This window comes from Caretta caretta, chromosome 4 (genome assembly GCF_965140235.1).
Source record: "Caretta caretta isolate rCarCar2 chromosome 4, rCarCar1.hap1, whole genome shotgun sequence".
NCBI lineage: Eukaryota > Metazoa > Chordata > Testudines > Cheloniidae > Caretta > Caretta caretta.
Window position 1 is genome coordinate 89,646,260 of NC_134209.1, and position 13,647 is coordinate 89,659,906.

General features: G+C 42.6%; 1 protein-coding gene across 1 annotated transcript in view; it reads right to left on the reverse strand.

Annotated features, from left to right (window-relative positions):
• DCTD (dCMP deaminase) overlaps positions 1-12,780 on the reverse strand; it is a 30,041-nt gene extending 17,261 nt beyond the window's left edge. The window contains exons 1-3 of the mRNA XM_048847884.2: positions 12,639-12,780; positions 6,087-6,198; positions 1,853-1,988 (exon numbers count right to left, since the gene is read on the reverse strand). Of these exons, the coding sequence (XP_048703841.1) occupies positions 1,853-1,988; positions 6,087-6,198; positions 12,639-12,679 (289 nt within the window). The 5' untranslated portion in view covers positions 12,680-12,780. The remainder of the gene's footprint in view (positions 1-1,852; positions 1,989-6,086; positions 6,199-12,638) is intronic.
• Between the last annotated feature and the right edge of the window lie 867 nt (positions 12,781-13,647).

The following is a 13,647-nucleotide window of genomic DNA, read 5'->3' on the forward strand; positions in this document are numbered from 1 at the left end:
CCATCCGCCCTAACAAAATTATAATGCCGATACTTCAAACATAAAGACAGTTTGTTTCATTTTACAAAGCACATACAGTGGAATGAATGCACATTTGTGTTTTATACCATGCACATTAAATCTGAATCTGTAAATATTTGAAAATAGGTTTGCTCAATTTATTCTTTATATTATGGCACAAAGGTTTCCTATATTTGCAAGTCTTTTTGTCTCTAATTAAATTGTTTGTCACACAAATATTCCTAGATTACTGTGGAGACAGAGGACTTTAAGGGAATAATCAACAAGCATTAGTATAAAGACATATGCTGATGTGAGAAAAATGGAGTACTTTAGGTTTGAAGTGAGAGGACATAGTAAGTCATCAAATCCATAGATTTGTTTAAAAAAAAAAAAAAAAAAAACCACAACACACACCAGAGGGCATTCAGTTTCAACCCCAATTGAAAGCAAAAGTTTTATCTAATTATGAAGAAGCTTCTGCATGTTGTACTGAACATATAGCTTTAGGTTCAGCTTTCAGCAAACTCTTAATAAATCAGCCATTCAAGACTAACCACTCTCACTCACACTCACACACAAAAGCATTCACTGGCTGAGAGCCTCAAACACCTGAATTGGCAAAAGTCCGAAGGGTAAAGTGCCTCCCTGTGGGATACTGAACACCCTCCTCTGGAAGAGTGGAGGGCACCCAACAGCTTGCAGTCCCAGGCCCTATTAAACCACTAAATGTTTCTCTGTTTAAAGACATGGCTACTGAAAGGAGATTCATAGTATCCAACTTCAAGAATCACTGCAACACATTATCCAGGTACTATGGTGCTCCACCACAATCACTATCGTATCCGAGTGCCTCGCAACCTTTAACATATTTATCCACACACCACCCGTCAGGTAAAGCAACTACAAATTATCCCAATTTTACCATCTCTCATTGTACAGATTGTACCACTATACAACCCAGTTCATTTAGTGACACTACAATATAGTGCTTGTGACATGGAGATAAGCACCTCCACAATGAGGAATTGTAATGTAGCAAGCACTGGGATTTTATCATATTTGAACAAATGAGTCAGGAGGAGCAGCAAGCAGCCAAGGATGAAAGGAGAAAGTTTTAGTTTACACACAAACACTGTCATGATCACCAAAAATAAAAAAAAAGGGGGAGGGATTTCAGGCATACTAGTTCAGCTGTTTCAAACAAAGTTAGGGGGGAAAACACTGTTTTGCCTAAGTTACAAAATTCTGGTGAAACTTTTCTTTGAGAAATTCTAATGCCCCCTTACTTAGAGCAGGGCCCTGACATTTGACAGGGTGTGGCCTTTGTGCTTTTTGCTGTCCTTCTTAAAGTTCTCCCAAGTTGTAAGCCTGCGGGGGAAAAACATGCAGTGGAAAAAAGTAGTATGTGATGAGGCAATTAAACACTGTAAAGACGAACATGAGAAAAACAGCACCACTTACACCTACTGTAACCATGTGCTATAATAATGGAAGTTTAGTTGACTTGTTTACTTTACTGAGTCAAAATTAGAAATGTGGAAAATTGTTAAGAATCTTAAGCGTTTATTAAAAAAAACCCACCATCAGTGCATTACTAGGAAGTTGTAAAATACAAGATGATGCTGTTTGCCCCTCCTACCAGCTCTGCAGAAAGAGAGCTAATAAACACTATTTCTAGAGCTGTGATTTCATAGTGGTATACTACCTGCATATCTGTTAAAGTCAGCCAGGCTGAGGGGAAGTGGATCAATATTTACCACGCTGGGACATCATTTGGACTCTCATATTTAAATGCTGAATGCTCTAATTTGCAACACATAGGAGGCCTTGCTTAGAAAGTGTTCCTTACCATAAGGATATTTTGTGTCTAGCTTACTCTGTGCTGTTCTTGTCCAGGGCAACAAATCATCACTGCAACCATTAGGCATCCCATTATATCCAATTCCAACAATCTTGTTTTCTGAATTCACAATGCAAGCACCAACCTATATAAAACAGAGATTTACTATCATTTATGGGTGTCACACAATTAAAAAAAAAAAAATAGCAGCAATTATTCATGAGATTTAAAAAATAGTCATGATTAATCACGGTTTTAATTGCACTGTCGAACAATAATAGAATACCAATTGTAAAGTATTTTTGGATGTTTTTCTATAATTTTCAAATATATTTATTTCAATTCCAGCACAGAATACAATATTTTTTATTACAAATATTTACACTGTAAAAAAAATACTATTTTTCAATTCACTTCATACAAGCACTGTAGTGCAATCTTTTTATTGTGAAAGTGCAACTGACAAATGTAGATTTTTTTTTTTAACGTAACTGCACTCAAAAATAAAACCATGTAAAACTTTAGCATCTACAAGCCCATTCAGTCCTATTTCTCATTCAGCCAATCGCTAAGACTAACAAGTTTGTTTATATTTGTGGGAGATAATGTTGCCCGCTTCTTATTTACACTGTCACCTGAAAGTGAGAACAGGCATTAGCATGGCACTGTTGTAGCCAGCATTGCAAGGTATTTACATGCCAGATGTGCTAAACATTTATATGCCCTTTCATTCTTCAGCATAAGCGCTGAAGTTTTACATTGCACTCAAAAACAAAACAATGTAAAACTTCAGCGCCTATGCTGAAGAATGAAAGGGCATATAAATGTTTAGCACATCTGGCATGTAAATACCTTGCAATGCTGGCTACAACAGTGCCATGCTAATGCCTGTTCTCACTTTCAGGTGACAGTGTAAATAAGAAGCGGGCAACATTATCTCCCACAAATATAAACAAACTTGTTAGTCTTAGCGATTGGCTGAATGAGAAATAGGACTGAATGGGCTTGTAGATGCTAAAGTTTTACATGGTTTTGTTTTTTGAGTGCAGTTATGTTAAAAAAAATTTAAATCTACATTTGTAAGTTGCATTTTCATGATAGAGCTTGCACTACATTACTTGTATGAGGAACTGAAAAATAGTATTTCTTTTGTTTTTTTTACAGTGCAAATATTTGTAATAAAATATAAAGTGAGCACCGGACACTTTGTATGTATTCTGTGTTGTAATCGAAATCAATATTTTAAATTGTAGAAAAACATCCGAAATATTTATAATTTAAATTGGTATTCTATGATTGTTTAACAGTGTGATTAAAACCACAATTAATTGTGACTATTTTTTTAATCTAGTTAATCTGTTTTGAGTTAAATCGCTTGCCTTAACTGCAATTAATTGACAGCTCTACTATTATTTAATATATGCACCAGGAGTATGCAAGCCAGTTTACAGACAACAAGAGAAACTTCATAAAACTTACAATTGAAGGGCCTGGTCCTGCAAACCCTTAATCATGTAAGATTGCAGGCAGAGAGCCTAAGGGACCGATCCTAATCTGTTATAAATCGGTTTAGTTCTAGCGATTTAGGTCTGTTCTACACACAAATTTGCACCAAAATACTAGACACCTGTTTTAATTCTCATCTTTTATTATATCACTCCAACTGTGCATGCTGGACTTATTTTGGCATAAAAAAATGTCCTATTTCGATTAAACCCAAGTCTCTAAACGTACAAATTAAAAACAATTTTGTTATTTTTATGCAAGTTAAACACAGATGAGCTCTTAGATAAGACCAGTTGAGGATTTGGGGCTAAAAAGAACATTAAGCAGAGTAAGGAGGTCCGGGATACAAACAAAAAAAAGTAACTGAGTAGTGATGGTTATTGGGCATCTTCTCATCTCTGTATTTTTGTTGGGATTTCACTCTCCCATCTTCCCCCTTTTCTCTCAGCTGTTCTGTTAACAGCAGGTTGCAGGGAGGACTATAGAAGAAGGCAAAGGGTGGGAATACTAGTCAGGAGTCCTGTGCAGAGCAAAAAAACCACCAAACCCATGCAACCCAAGAGTAAAATAAGTTGCAGTGCCTCGAAGAGGAGGAGAAGAAACTTCAGTTAGATATGGAAACAAATTTGAGCTAGCCATCTGTCATAAATATAAAGGGAAGGGTAACCACCTTTCTGTATACAGTGCTATAAAATGCCTCCTGGCCAGAGGCAAAACCCTTTCACCTGTAAAGGGTTAAGAAGCTAAGGTAACCTCGCTGGCACCTGACCCAAAATGACCGATGAGGGGACAAGATACTTTCAAATCTGGAGGGGGCGGGGGAAACAAACGGTTCTGTCTGTGTGTGTGATGCTTTTGCCGGGAACAGATCAGGAATGCAGCCTTACAATTCCTGTTAAGTTAGTAAGTAATCTAGCTAGAAATATGTTAGATTTCCTTTTGTTTAATGGCTGGTAAAATAAGCTGTGCTGGATGGAATGTATATTCCTGGTTGTGTGTCTTTTTGTAACTTAAAGTTTTTGCCTAGAGGGATTCTCTATGTTTTGAATCTGATTACCCTGTAAGGTATTTACCATCCTGATTTTACAGAGGTGATTCTTTTATCTTTTCTTTAATTAAAATTCTTCTTTTCAGAACCTGATTGATTTTTCATTGTTCTTAAAATCCAAAGGTTTGGGTCTGTGTTCACTTATGCAAATTGGTGAGGATTCTTATCAAGCCTTCCCCAGGAAAGGGGGTGTAGGGCTTAGGGGGATATTTTGGGGGGAAGACGTCCCCAAGTGGTCTCTTTCCCTGTTCTTTGTTTAAAACGCTTGGTGGTGGCAGCATATGGTTCAAGGATAAGGCAAAGTTTGTACCTTGGGGAAGTATTAACCTAAGCTTAGGGGGATCTTTCATGCAGGTCCCCACATCTGTACCCTAGAGTTCAGAGTGGGGAAGGAACCTTGACACCATCTAACATCAAATTTTTGACAAATTATCTCAAAACTGTCTACACTTATTCCCATTTTCCCCCTGTCCCTCTTTCCTTAACATGTACATACCCTACAAGGAAGGCCTTGCAATGGGAGAAAAAAAAATGTGTGTTGCCAATACCACTGCTAGCTCTTACTCTGCCTGCACCTGTGAGAGCCCTGGCAGACAGGCATCCTGATCCTCAAGGCTTCCACCCAAGCCCTAGTCTTGACTTGCTGGATATGTGGCTTGCATGTGCCTGCTATCGAAACCAAGGCTCAGGAACCACACAGTGTGAGAGGTTGCTGTTGATGGAATCTCCCAGGAAGAAGGTAAGAGAGCTGCACGAGGGGCTGGCTCTTCTGCCTAGCATCTGGGAGTACGAGGACTTCATTGACAGGATAAAAGTGGAAACATATGGGATGAAGGATGCTAGTCGACTATAGTGGCACCAGAATAGGAAGGAGAACAGGCTATTCTACAGGAAAGAGATTGGCTGCTGGCCACCTCAGACAGTAGACAGTGTTCCATCCCCACCCAGGTCCCCGATCCATTCTGGTCAAGAACTTGTATGCAATACCTGAAACAGGCAGTGAGGACCAGACCCAAATGGCCGAGGAGGAAATGTCACATTTCCCCCAGGCAGGGAGGCTCACAGACACCAGACCCAAGAGGAGGCAGCTTAGAATGTTGGTTGTCAGGGACTCCCTTCTGAGGGGAATGGGAGAAAACCATCTGCAAACCTGACATGATGTCCTAGGACCTGTGCTGTCTGCCTGGAGACTGCATCCGAGAAATACAGAAAGGTTTCCGAGGTTCTTCTGACCATTACCACATGCTGATGATTCACGTGGGCACTAATGATACTACCAGTTCTGACCTGAGCAGATCAGCAGTGACGACTACTGTGGGCTCTGGGAGTGAGGGTGAAGGAGTTGGGGGCACGTGTTCTCATCCATGCTCTCAGTTGAGAGAAAGGATCCAGGCAGCGACAAGTACATTCTGGAGGTTAATGCATGGCTGTGTAGATGGTATCAATAGGAGGGCTTCAGCTTCTTCAACCATGATGATAAAGTTCATAGTAACGTAAGTAACAACAGAGCTATATCTGAGGTCAAACTCATGAACAAAATTCCTGTAGCAAAAGCGCCCACTGTGCTGTAACTTGGGTAGCCCTATACTGAAATAGCTTCTAATGAAAATCCACTGTATATAAACTGGGTGTGTGACATATAGTGCAATACAACCTATACAACATTACTCCTGCATGCTGCTTTCTTACCTGAGAATTTGGATCCTTGCTTCTTTGTGCTGATAAGAAAGCTACTGCCATAAAATATTCAGGCCATTCCAAATAGTCCTCCCGTTTTTTACAGAGCATTTCACTGCCAAACCTACAAAAATCAAATAAAACAGGCAGTCAATAAAGAGGCTATAGCTGCATTTCCTGATTTTTTTTTTTTTAAAGAGATAAAGTAAAGCCCTTTATTGCTTGCTTTCAAAACACACTGGGGGACCAGATTCTGTTCCTGGTTACACGGATATAAAATTCAGTGGAGTTACTCTGGATTTACGCCACTGTAGCCAACAGCAGAATCTGTCCCTGAATGTTATGGATTCACATCAGAAGTTTAATGATAAAGCATATCAGTATTTTGCTCTGAACCTATAAGCAACACTTCCCTTCAAACAAAAGGCGATCATAAATTACAGCTTTAGATGAAATAATTCAGTCTCTGAATAGTTCAATGCCAGGTATTATCTATCCCTCAAAGATAACCGCCTGCATATTTCTCAGAAAAGATATGTTCCGTATTCCTGTCTTACCAAAACTCTTTCCACTCAGGCAATGTAATCTCTCATGTCCATTGTTCTAATTGCAAACATCTGATTCAGGCTATTTGTTATGGCCAATAATAAAGACTTAAGCAGACCTGTGTTTGGAATCGCTCTTTGTGATTAAACACCTCTCTTGCTGCCACTACAGCCATAAGTTGCCTTCACTTACAACACCTACAAGCAATATTCCTGGTGTGTACATTTAGGTTACAAATGGTTCAATCATGCACTCACTGCACTTATCATGCACTCACTGCAGAACAAATCTGCCACACACAGAAGCAGCTGCAAACTGCCAGTCCCACCTCCACCCCCCATCTTGTTCCCTAACATATCACTCAACAGATCTCATCAAGCATAACAGGTAAATAGGGCTTTAAATGATGCATTTAGGATGGTGGGAGCATGTGTCCAGCTTTAAAGTAAGCCTTCCACCCTCTTCCCTGAACTGGAAAAAAAAAAGAGTTTCCACGCATCAAGTTATGTTGAGATTAAAGAACAAAAAACACAGAAAGAGAACTGATCTGCATAACCCAATCCACCCCACCACACCACACAGAGACTATTATCTATCAAAAGGATGACCATAATCAGTCATAAGGATTGTTCTGGTCAGATAATGAAGATAGAGGAAAAAACTACAAATATGAATAAGGTGGCCAGGGACCTAGGGCCCAATTTTCCTCAGGCTGTACTTTACAACTTCATTGACCTCAGTTTACTCTGGTTTGAGAGCAGAGCCAGGGTCATAGTCTATTTCAGGATTCTCCACTAAATCTTTCATAATTTCTTTCGTAAATTCTTTTGCAAAAAAGTGAAAGGAGCAAAATGGATTTGTGCTCCTTTCTCCACACCCTTTTATATATAAGGCAGCTGAAAGGTAGTAGTTTTTTCCCCTGCTTGCTTTTTAATTTAATATATAAAAATCTTATCTTCCCTATTTTTAGCTGAAGGACTGTTGGGAAGACTGGAGAACTGTACTGAGTACTTCCATATCCCACAATTGAAGGAGTGGGTGCAAGGAATCTCTCACAAAAACATTTTCTCTCAGCTGTAACGTATTTGAGTTAAGCAGACATGTCAAAACAGAAAGAGCTTGAAACTACAACTGACCATAAACTCTTCCTTTCCCAACTGAACTTAAAAAACCCAAAAAACAAAAACAAAAAAACCCCACTTGTTATCTCATAATCCCATCAGTTCTCCAATCATCCACAGAGTATTCTATATAAAACATGGTAGATAACCTGTAAAAACATAAAGGAACAAAGTTCTTTTCTTTTTTAATCTAGAGTTGCTGTTACTAAGGATCCCAGTTAAAAATATCAGAAGGATAGGAAGAGAAGAAAGTTGTGAATCTAGTTAAGAGCTCCAAGACAATGGAGAATGCCCTGCAAGAGAGGACATCAGAGGCACTTTTCAGCAGCTGATGGCCTCCCATCAGACAGCAGGACACCTCACAGCAATGCAGAGTCAGGAGCCCTCTGCATACAAAAGTACATTAGGAAGGAGATTTAACAGCAAGGAAGGAAGAATTTACGAAAGAAATTATGAAAGATTTAGTGGAGAATCCCTGGAGAATCCTGAAATAGTCTATGACCCTGGCTCTGCTCTCAAACCAGAGTAAACTGAGGTCAATGGAGTTGTAAAGTACAGTCTGAGGAAAATTGGGCCCTAGATCCCTGGCCGCCTTATTCATATTTGTAGTTTTTTCCTCTATCTTCATTGTCTGACCAGAACAATCCTTATGACTGATTATGGTCATCCTTTTGTTTTAGGATACTTGCGCTATATTGATGACATCTTCATCATCTGGACCCATGGAAAAGAAGCCCTTGAGGAATTCCACCATGATTTCAACAATTTACATCCCACCATCAACCTCAGCCTGGTCCAGTCCACACAAGAGATCCACTTCCTGGACACTACAGTGCTAATAAACGATGGTCACATAAACACCACCCTATACCAGAAACTTACTGACCGCTATTCCTACCTACTTGCCTCCAGCTTTCACCCTGACCACACCACACGATCCATCGTCTACAGCCAAGCTCTGCAATACAACCGCATTTGCTCCAATCCCTCAGACAGAGACAAACACCTACAAGATCTCTATCAAGCATTCTTACAACTACAATACCCACCTGCTGAAGTGAAGAAACAGATTGATAGAGCCAGAAGAGTTCCCAGAAGTCACCTACTACAGGACAGGCCTAACAAAGAAAATAACAGAATGCCACTAGCCGTCACCTTCAGCCCCCAACTAAAACCCCTCCAACGCATTATGAAGGATCTACAACCTATCCTAAAGGATGACCCAACACTCTCACAAATCTTGGGAGACAGGTCAGTCCTTGCCTACGGACAGCCCCCCAACCTGAAGCAAATACTCACCAGCAACCACATTCCACACAACAAAACCACTAACCCAGGAACCTATCCTTGCCACAAAGCCCGTTGCCAACTGTGCCCACATATCTATTCAGGGGACACCATCACAGGGCCTAATAACATCAGCCACACTATCAGAGGCTCGTTCACCTGCACATCCACCAATGTGATATATGCCATCATGTGCCAGCAATGCCCCTCTGCCATGTACATTGGTCAAACTGGACAGTCTCTACGTAAAAGAATAAATGGACACAAATCAGATGTCAATAATTATAACATTCATAAACCAGTCGGAGAACACTTCAATCTCTCTGGTCACGCAATTACAGACATGAAAGTTGCTATATTACAACAAAAAAAACTTCAAATCCAGACTCCAGCGAGTTGAATTGGAATTCATTTGCAAATTGGATACAATTAACTTAGGCTTGAATAGAGACTGGGAGTGGCTAAGTCATTATGCAAGGTAGCCTATTTCCCCTTGTTTTTTCCTCCCCCCTCCCCCCAGACGTTCTTGTTAAACCCTGGATTTGTGCTGGAAATGGCCCACCTTGATTATCATACACATTGTAAGGAGAGTGGTCACTTTAGATAAGCTATTACCAGCAGGAGAGTGGCTTTGTGGGGGGGGGGGGGGGTGAGAAAACCATATATATCCATTGTGTCTGAGGCTAAACATGTTAGCAGCATTGATGACCTCAGAGGTGGGGCAGGCACCCCGCAAGACAACAAATAGGAGATAACAATGGGAAGCCTGACAATAACCATCAAATGACAACAGCAGAAAACTCCAAGATTAACACCACTTAAGGACTAATGATTCCAGGATGACATTTCAAAATGCATGGACTCAAATGGGAATTTACAACTATAAAAATGGGGTGTTTTGCCATGGAACTCTGGGTTCAGTCCTGAAAAACCTCGGAGGATCCGATCGCGACCGACAGAACCCAGCTCCTCACTTGTGTTCAATTTAACTGGCCATTAGATTGACTCGAGCTACAACAGACTGGTAACTATAAAAACCAACTGGCAAGACTCTCTGCATGATGTGTATCTGTGTGTGACTGAAAAAACATATGCTAACTGTTGTAATTTCAATAGATATGGCGGATTTGCCTTCACTCTTATATAAGATCCCGTGTGCTTTGTATAGCATAACACTTGGGTGACGCTCCACCTCCCCGAGAGGCACAAGGAACATGTGGACTTGACCTCTGGCTATTAACTTTCCTCCCCATACCCCTAATTGTTTTATTTATAGCCTCTAGTCAAGAAAATTAGTTGATTCCTTTATTTTAATTAGATTTTCTTCCCTCCCCCATATGGTTATTGAGGGGTGATATTTATATATATATAAATATCTATTTTCCAGCAAAGAATAAAGAGCATTCCTTAAAATTGAATGTTACCCCCCACATAGAAGATTGGCTATAATCAAAATCTTTACAGAAGATAATACTGTTTATGTTTACAATTTCCAGGCCTTTTGGCAATAATCAGTCCCTCTTGAATACTCTGTAAGAGTGAATAATGTTTCCACAAGTCACACAGTATTTTGCATTCACAGATGTCTGAAGAAGTAAGGTTTTTACCCACAAAAGGAAGAAGTGAGGTTTTTACCCACAAAAGCTTATGCTCAAATAAATCTGTTAGTCTTTAAGGTGCCACCGGACTCCTTGTTGTTTTTGTGGATACAGACTAACACGGCTACCCCCTGATAATTACAGGACAAGGGCTTAAGTCCACAAGAGAGCCAATATACAATCACCGTGGCAAATTTGTGACAGTTTTCAAAATGATTACTTGTGATAAGTAACCCCAGAATCCTCCAATCTTTGCCTGAAACTTGGAATTGTTGTCATAATAAAGCAATACAGCTGGCACAGATGGACAAGACTGTATATACATTCTGCCACAACCTACCCCAGTTAGAGTGTGCAACCATTTTAAAAAACTCCAAACAATTATTATATCAAGATATGTTAAAACCCATTTTTCAATGGGGTTTGAAGTTTTTAGAGTGTCTAGAGGATAACCAGTGATGGTAAAGTTACTTTTACATTACACACTTAATCTCAACGACCTTGCAAAATATGTAGTATTTTCATACAAACAGCTACACTGATTTACTGCCATATCTTGGGTTGGGGAGCAGCAATTAATTAGCACGCTGCAGGAAGGGTCTGTGCATGGAAATTTTGGCCAAGGGCACAGGAGCAAATACAAACTATCAGGAAACATGAGAACAGCCATAATGGGTCATACCAAAGGTCCATCCAGTCCAGTATCCTGTCTGCCATCCAGTACCCATCCTGCCATTATGGCGATAGCTATTTATGGACTTAACCTCCATGAATTTATCTAGTTCTCTTTTAAACCCTGTTAAAGTCCTAGCCTTCACAACGTCCTTAGGCAAGGAATTCCACAAGTTGACTGTGAGCTGTGTGAAGAACTTCCTTTTATTTGTTTTAAACCTGCTGTCCATTACGATGCCCACCATTCATTTGGTGGCCCCTAGTTCTTATATTATGGGAACAAGTAAATAACTTTTCCTTATTCACTTTCTTCATTCCACTCAGGATTTTATAAACCTCTATCATATCCCCCCTTAGTCTCCTCTTTTTCAAGATGAATAGTTTCTTTAATCTCTCCTCACATGGGACCTATCCAAACCCCTGCCAAGAGGAGTGTAGCATCCATGAACAGTAAAGGCCTTTTAAAAGATATTTTCAGAAAGATATAGCTGAAGGATGTAAACATCAAAGAGACAGATTATTTAGTGGAACAAAGTAGCATATAACCAGAAATAACTAGATATAAGTGACAGGGGAAATTTGGACTAAATAACAGAAAAAGCTTCCAGACAGTAAAATCTAACAGGTTGTGGAACAGACTCAAGGGAAGAAGCAGAAGCCCTCTTATGAGGAAAGATTTTAAATCAGATTTGGCAAAGCAAGTCTAATAAATGTGAACTTGGGAACACTCTCGCACTGGCAATAAACTACATTTGGACTCAATTTATTTAATTCGGAAGGGATCCACTGACACTGAGGATCTGAACTTGAGGCCTAAGATGCTAACCCCCCCCTGCTGGTGCGTAACACTCACCTAGACCCTAGCGCGATGGACACATTATTAAACCGGCCTCACCCCTAATGCACAGGGCGGCTGCTATTTGAAGGGGCCTGCGGCACAGCTTTCACATCATCGGCCCGTGGTACCGTGCGCTGCCCCATCCACGATGCCAGCCCCAATCCCCCACTCACTGTCCTCCTTTCCATACCATCCACCCACCCACCCCCGGCCCAGGGGGCATCCAGCAGCTGCCTGAGCCGCCCCCGCCCCCCCTTCTGTGGATTCCCTCCCTGCACCGTGGAAGAGCAGCAATGAACCCCGCGCCGCGCTGCTGTCACCCCGCCGGGGCCGGGGCTGCTCCACAGCGTGCGCCTCAGCCGGCGCGGCAAAGCACGGGCAGGGCAGGAGCGCAGCCGGGCCGGGGAGGGTGGGGGCGGCCACGGGAACCAGCGAGACACGCGGCCGGGGCCGAATCCCCCCCGCCTGCGGGATGGAGCCCGGGGGCGCCCGCGGGCTGTACCCGTTGAGCTGGCCGCAGGAGCTGGGCTGATCCCCGTTCATCTCGCTCACGCCAACTCCGCCGCCGCCCGCGCTGCGCCCCTGCTCTTTGGCGCCAAAGCAGGAGAGGGCGGAGCCGCTGTGCCCCGCCCCCGCCGCGTGAGCGCGCCCCGCCGGTCGCGTTGGGGCGCGCGCGGGGATCCGGCAGGGGGCCGGTGGCCGGGCGGGGAGCGCACGGCAGGGGCTGGGGCTGCAGCTCCCAGCACGCCACGCCCCAGCTCGGCGGGGCGGCCCGCGCAGCATGGCGCGCTGGGAGCCGTCGTCCCACGGAGGTGAGGCGGCGCAGGCCCGGCTCCGGTTCATGGCTGTGCAGCGCGGGAGGCTGCGAAGCAGGAACTGGTCCCCGGGCCTCCGCTGCTGGCAGGATGTCCGCGTGGTCCCCTGCCCCGGACTAAGTGCCGGCAGCCCCCTGGGGGTACCCGCATGTGAAGTCACCGAAAAGGCAGCCCCGCACCCCCCCCCCTTAATAGTAGCGTATGATTAAAATATCTTGTCTGCCCTCCAGTGCCCATAGCTCTGCTCACCACAAAAGCCATGGGAGCGGAGGGCAGACTTTGGACACCCATGCGCAGCTTGCAGATGTCCCTCGTTCCCAGGGACATCTCGGATTCTCACCCTCGGTGGCTGGAAATTATTTACATCAGGAGTAAGTGACCCTGGATGGAGCCCTGAGGGGATACAAAATTTGGATCCGCATCCTGTGGTCCGCAGAAATGGTCTAGGGATATAAAGCAGATATCCGCGAGTTTGCAGGGCTCTAACCATGGCACTGGGGTTATAGTTTAAATGAAGGGTTTCAGAGTAGCAGCCCTGTTAGTCTGTATCCACAAAAAGAAAAGGAGGACTTGTGGCACCTTAGAGACTAGCAAATTTAAGGAGATTAAACCAACAGCATTTTAAGTTTCCTGCATGAATAATTTTTGTGTTCCTCATTGAGGGTCTGTCACATATTGCGTCTTACTCTTGGGTCT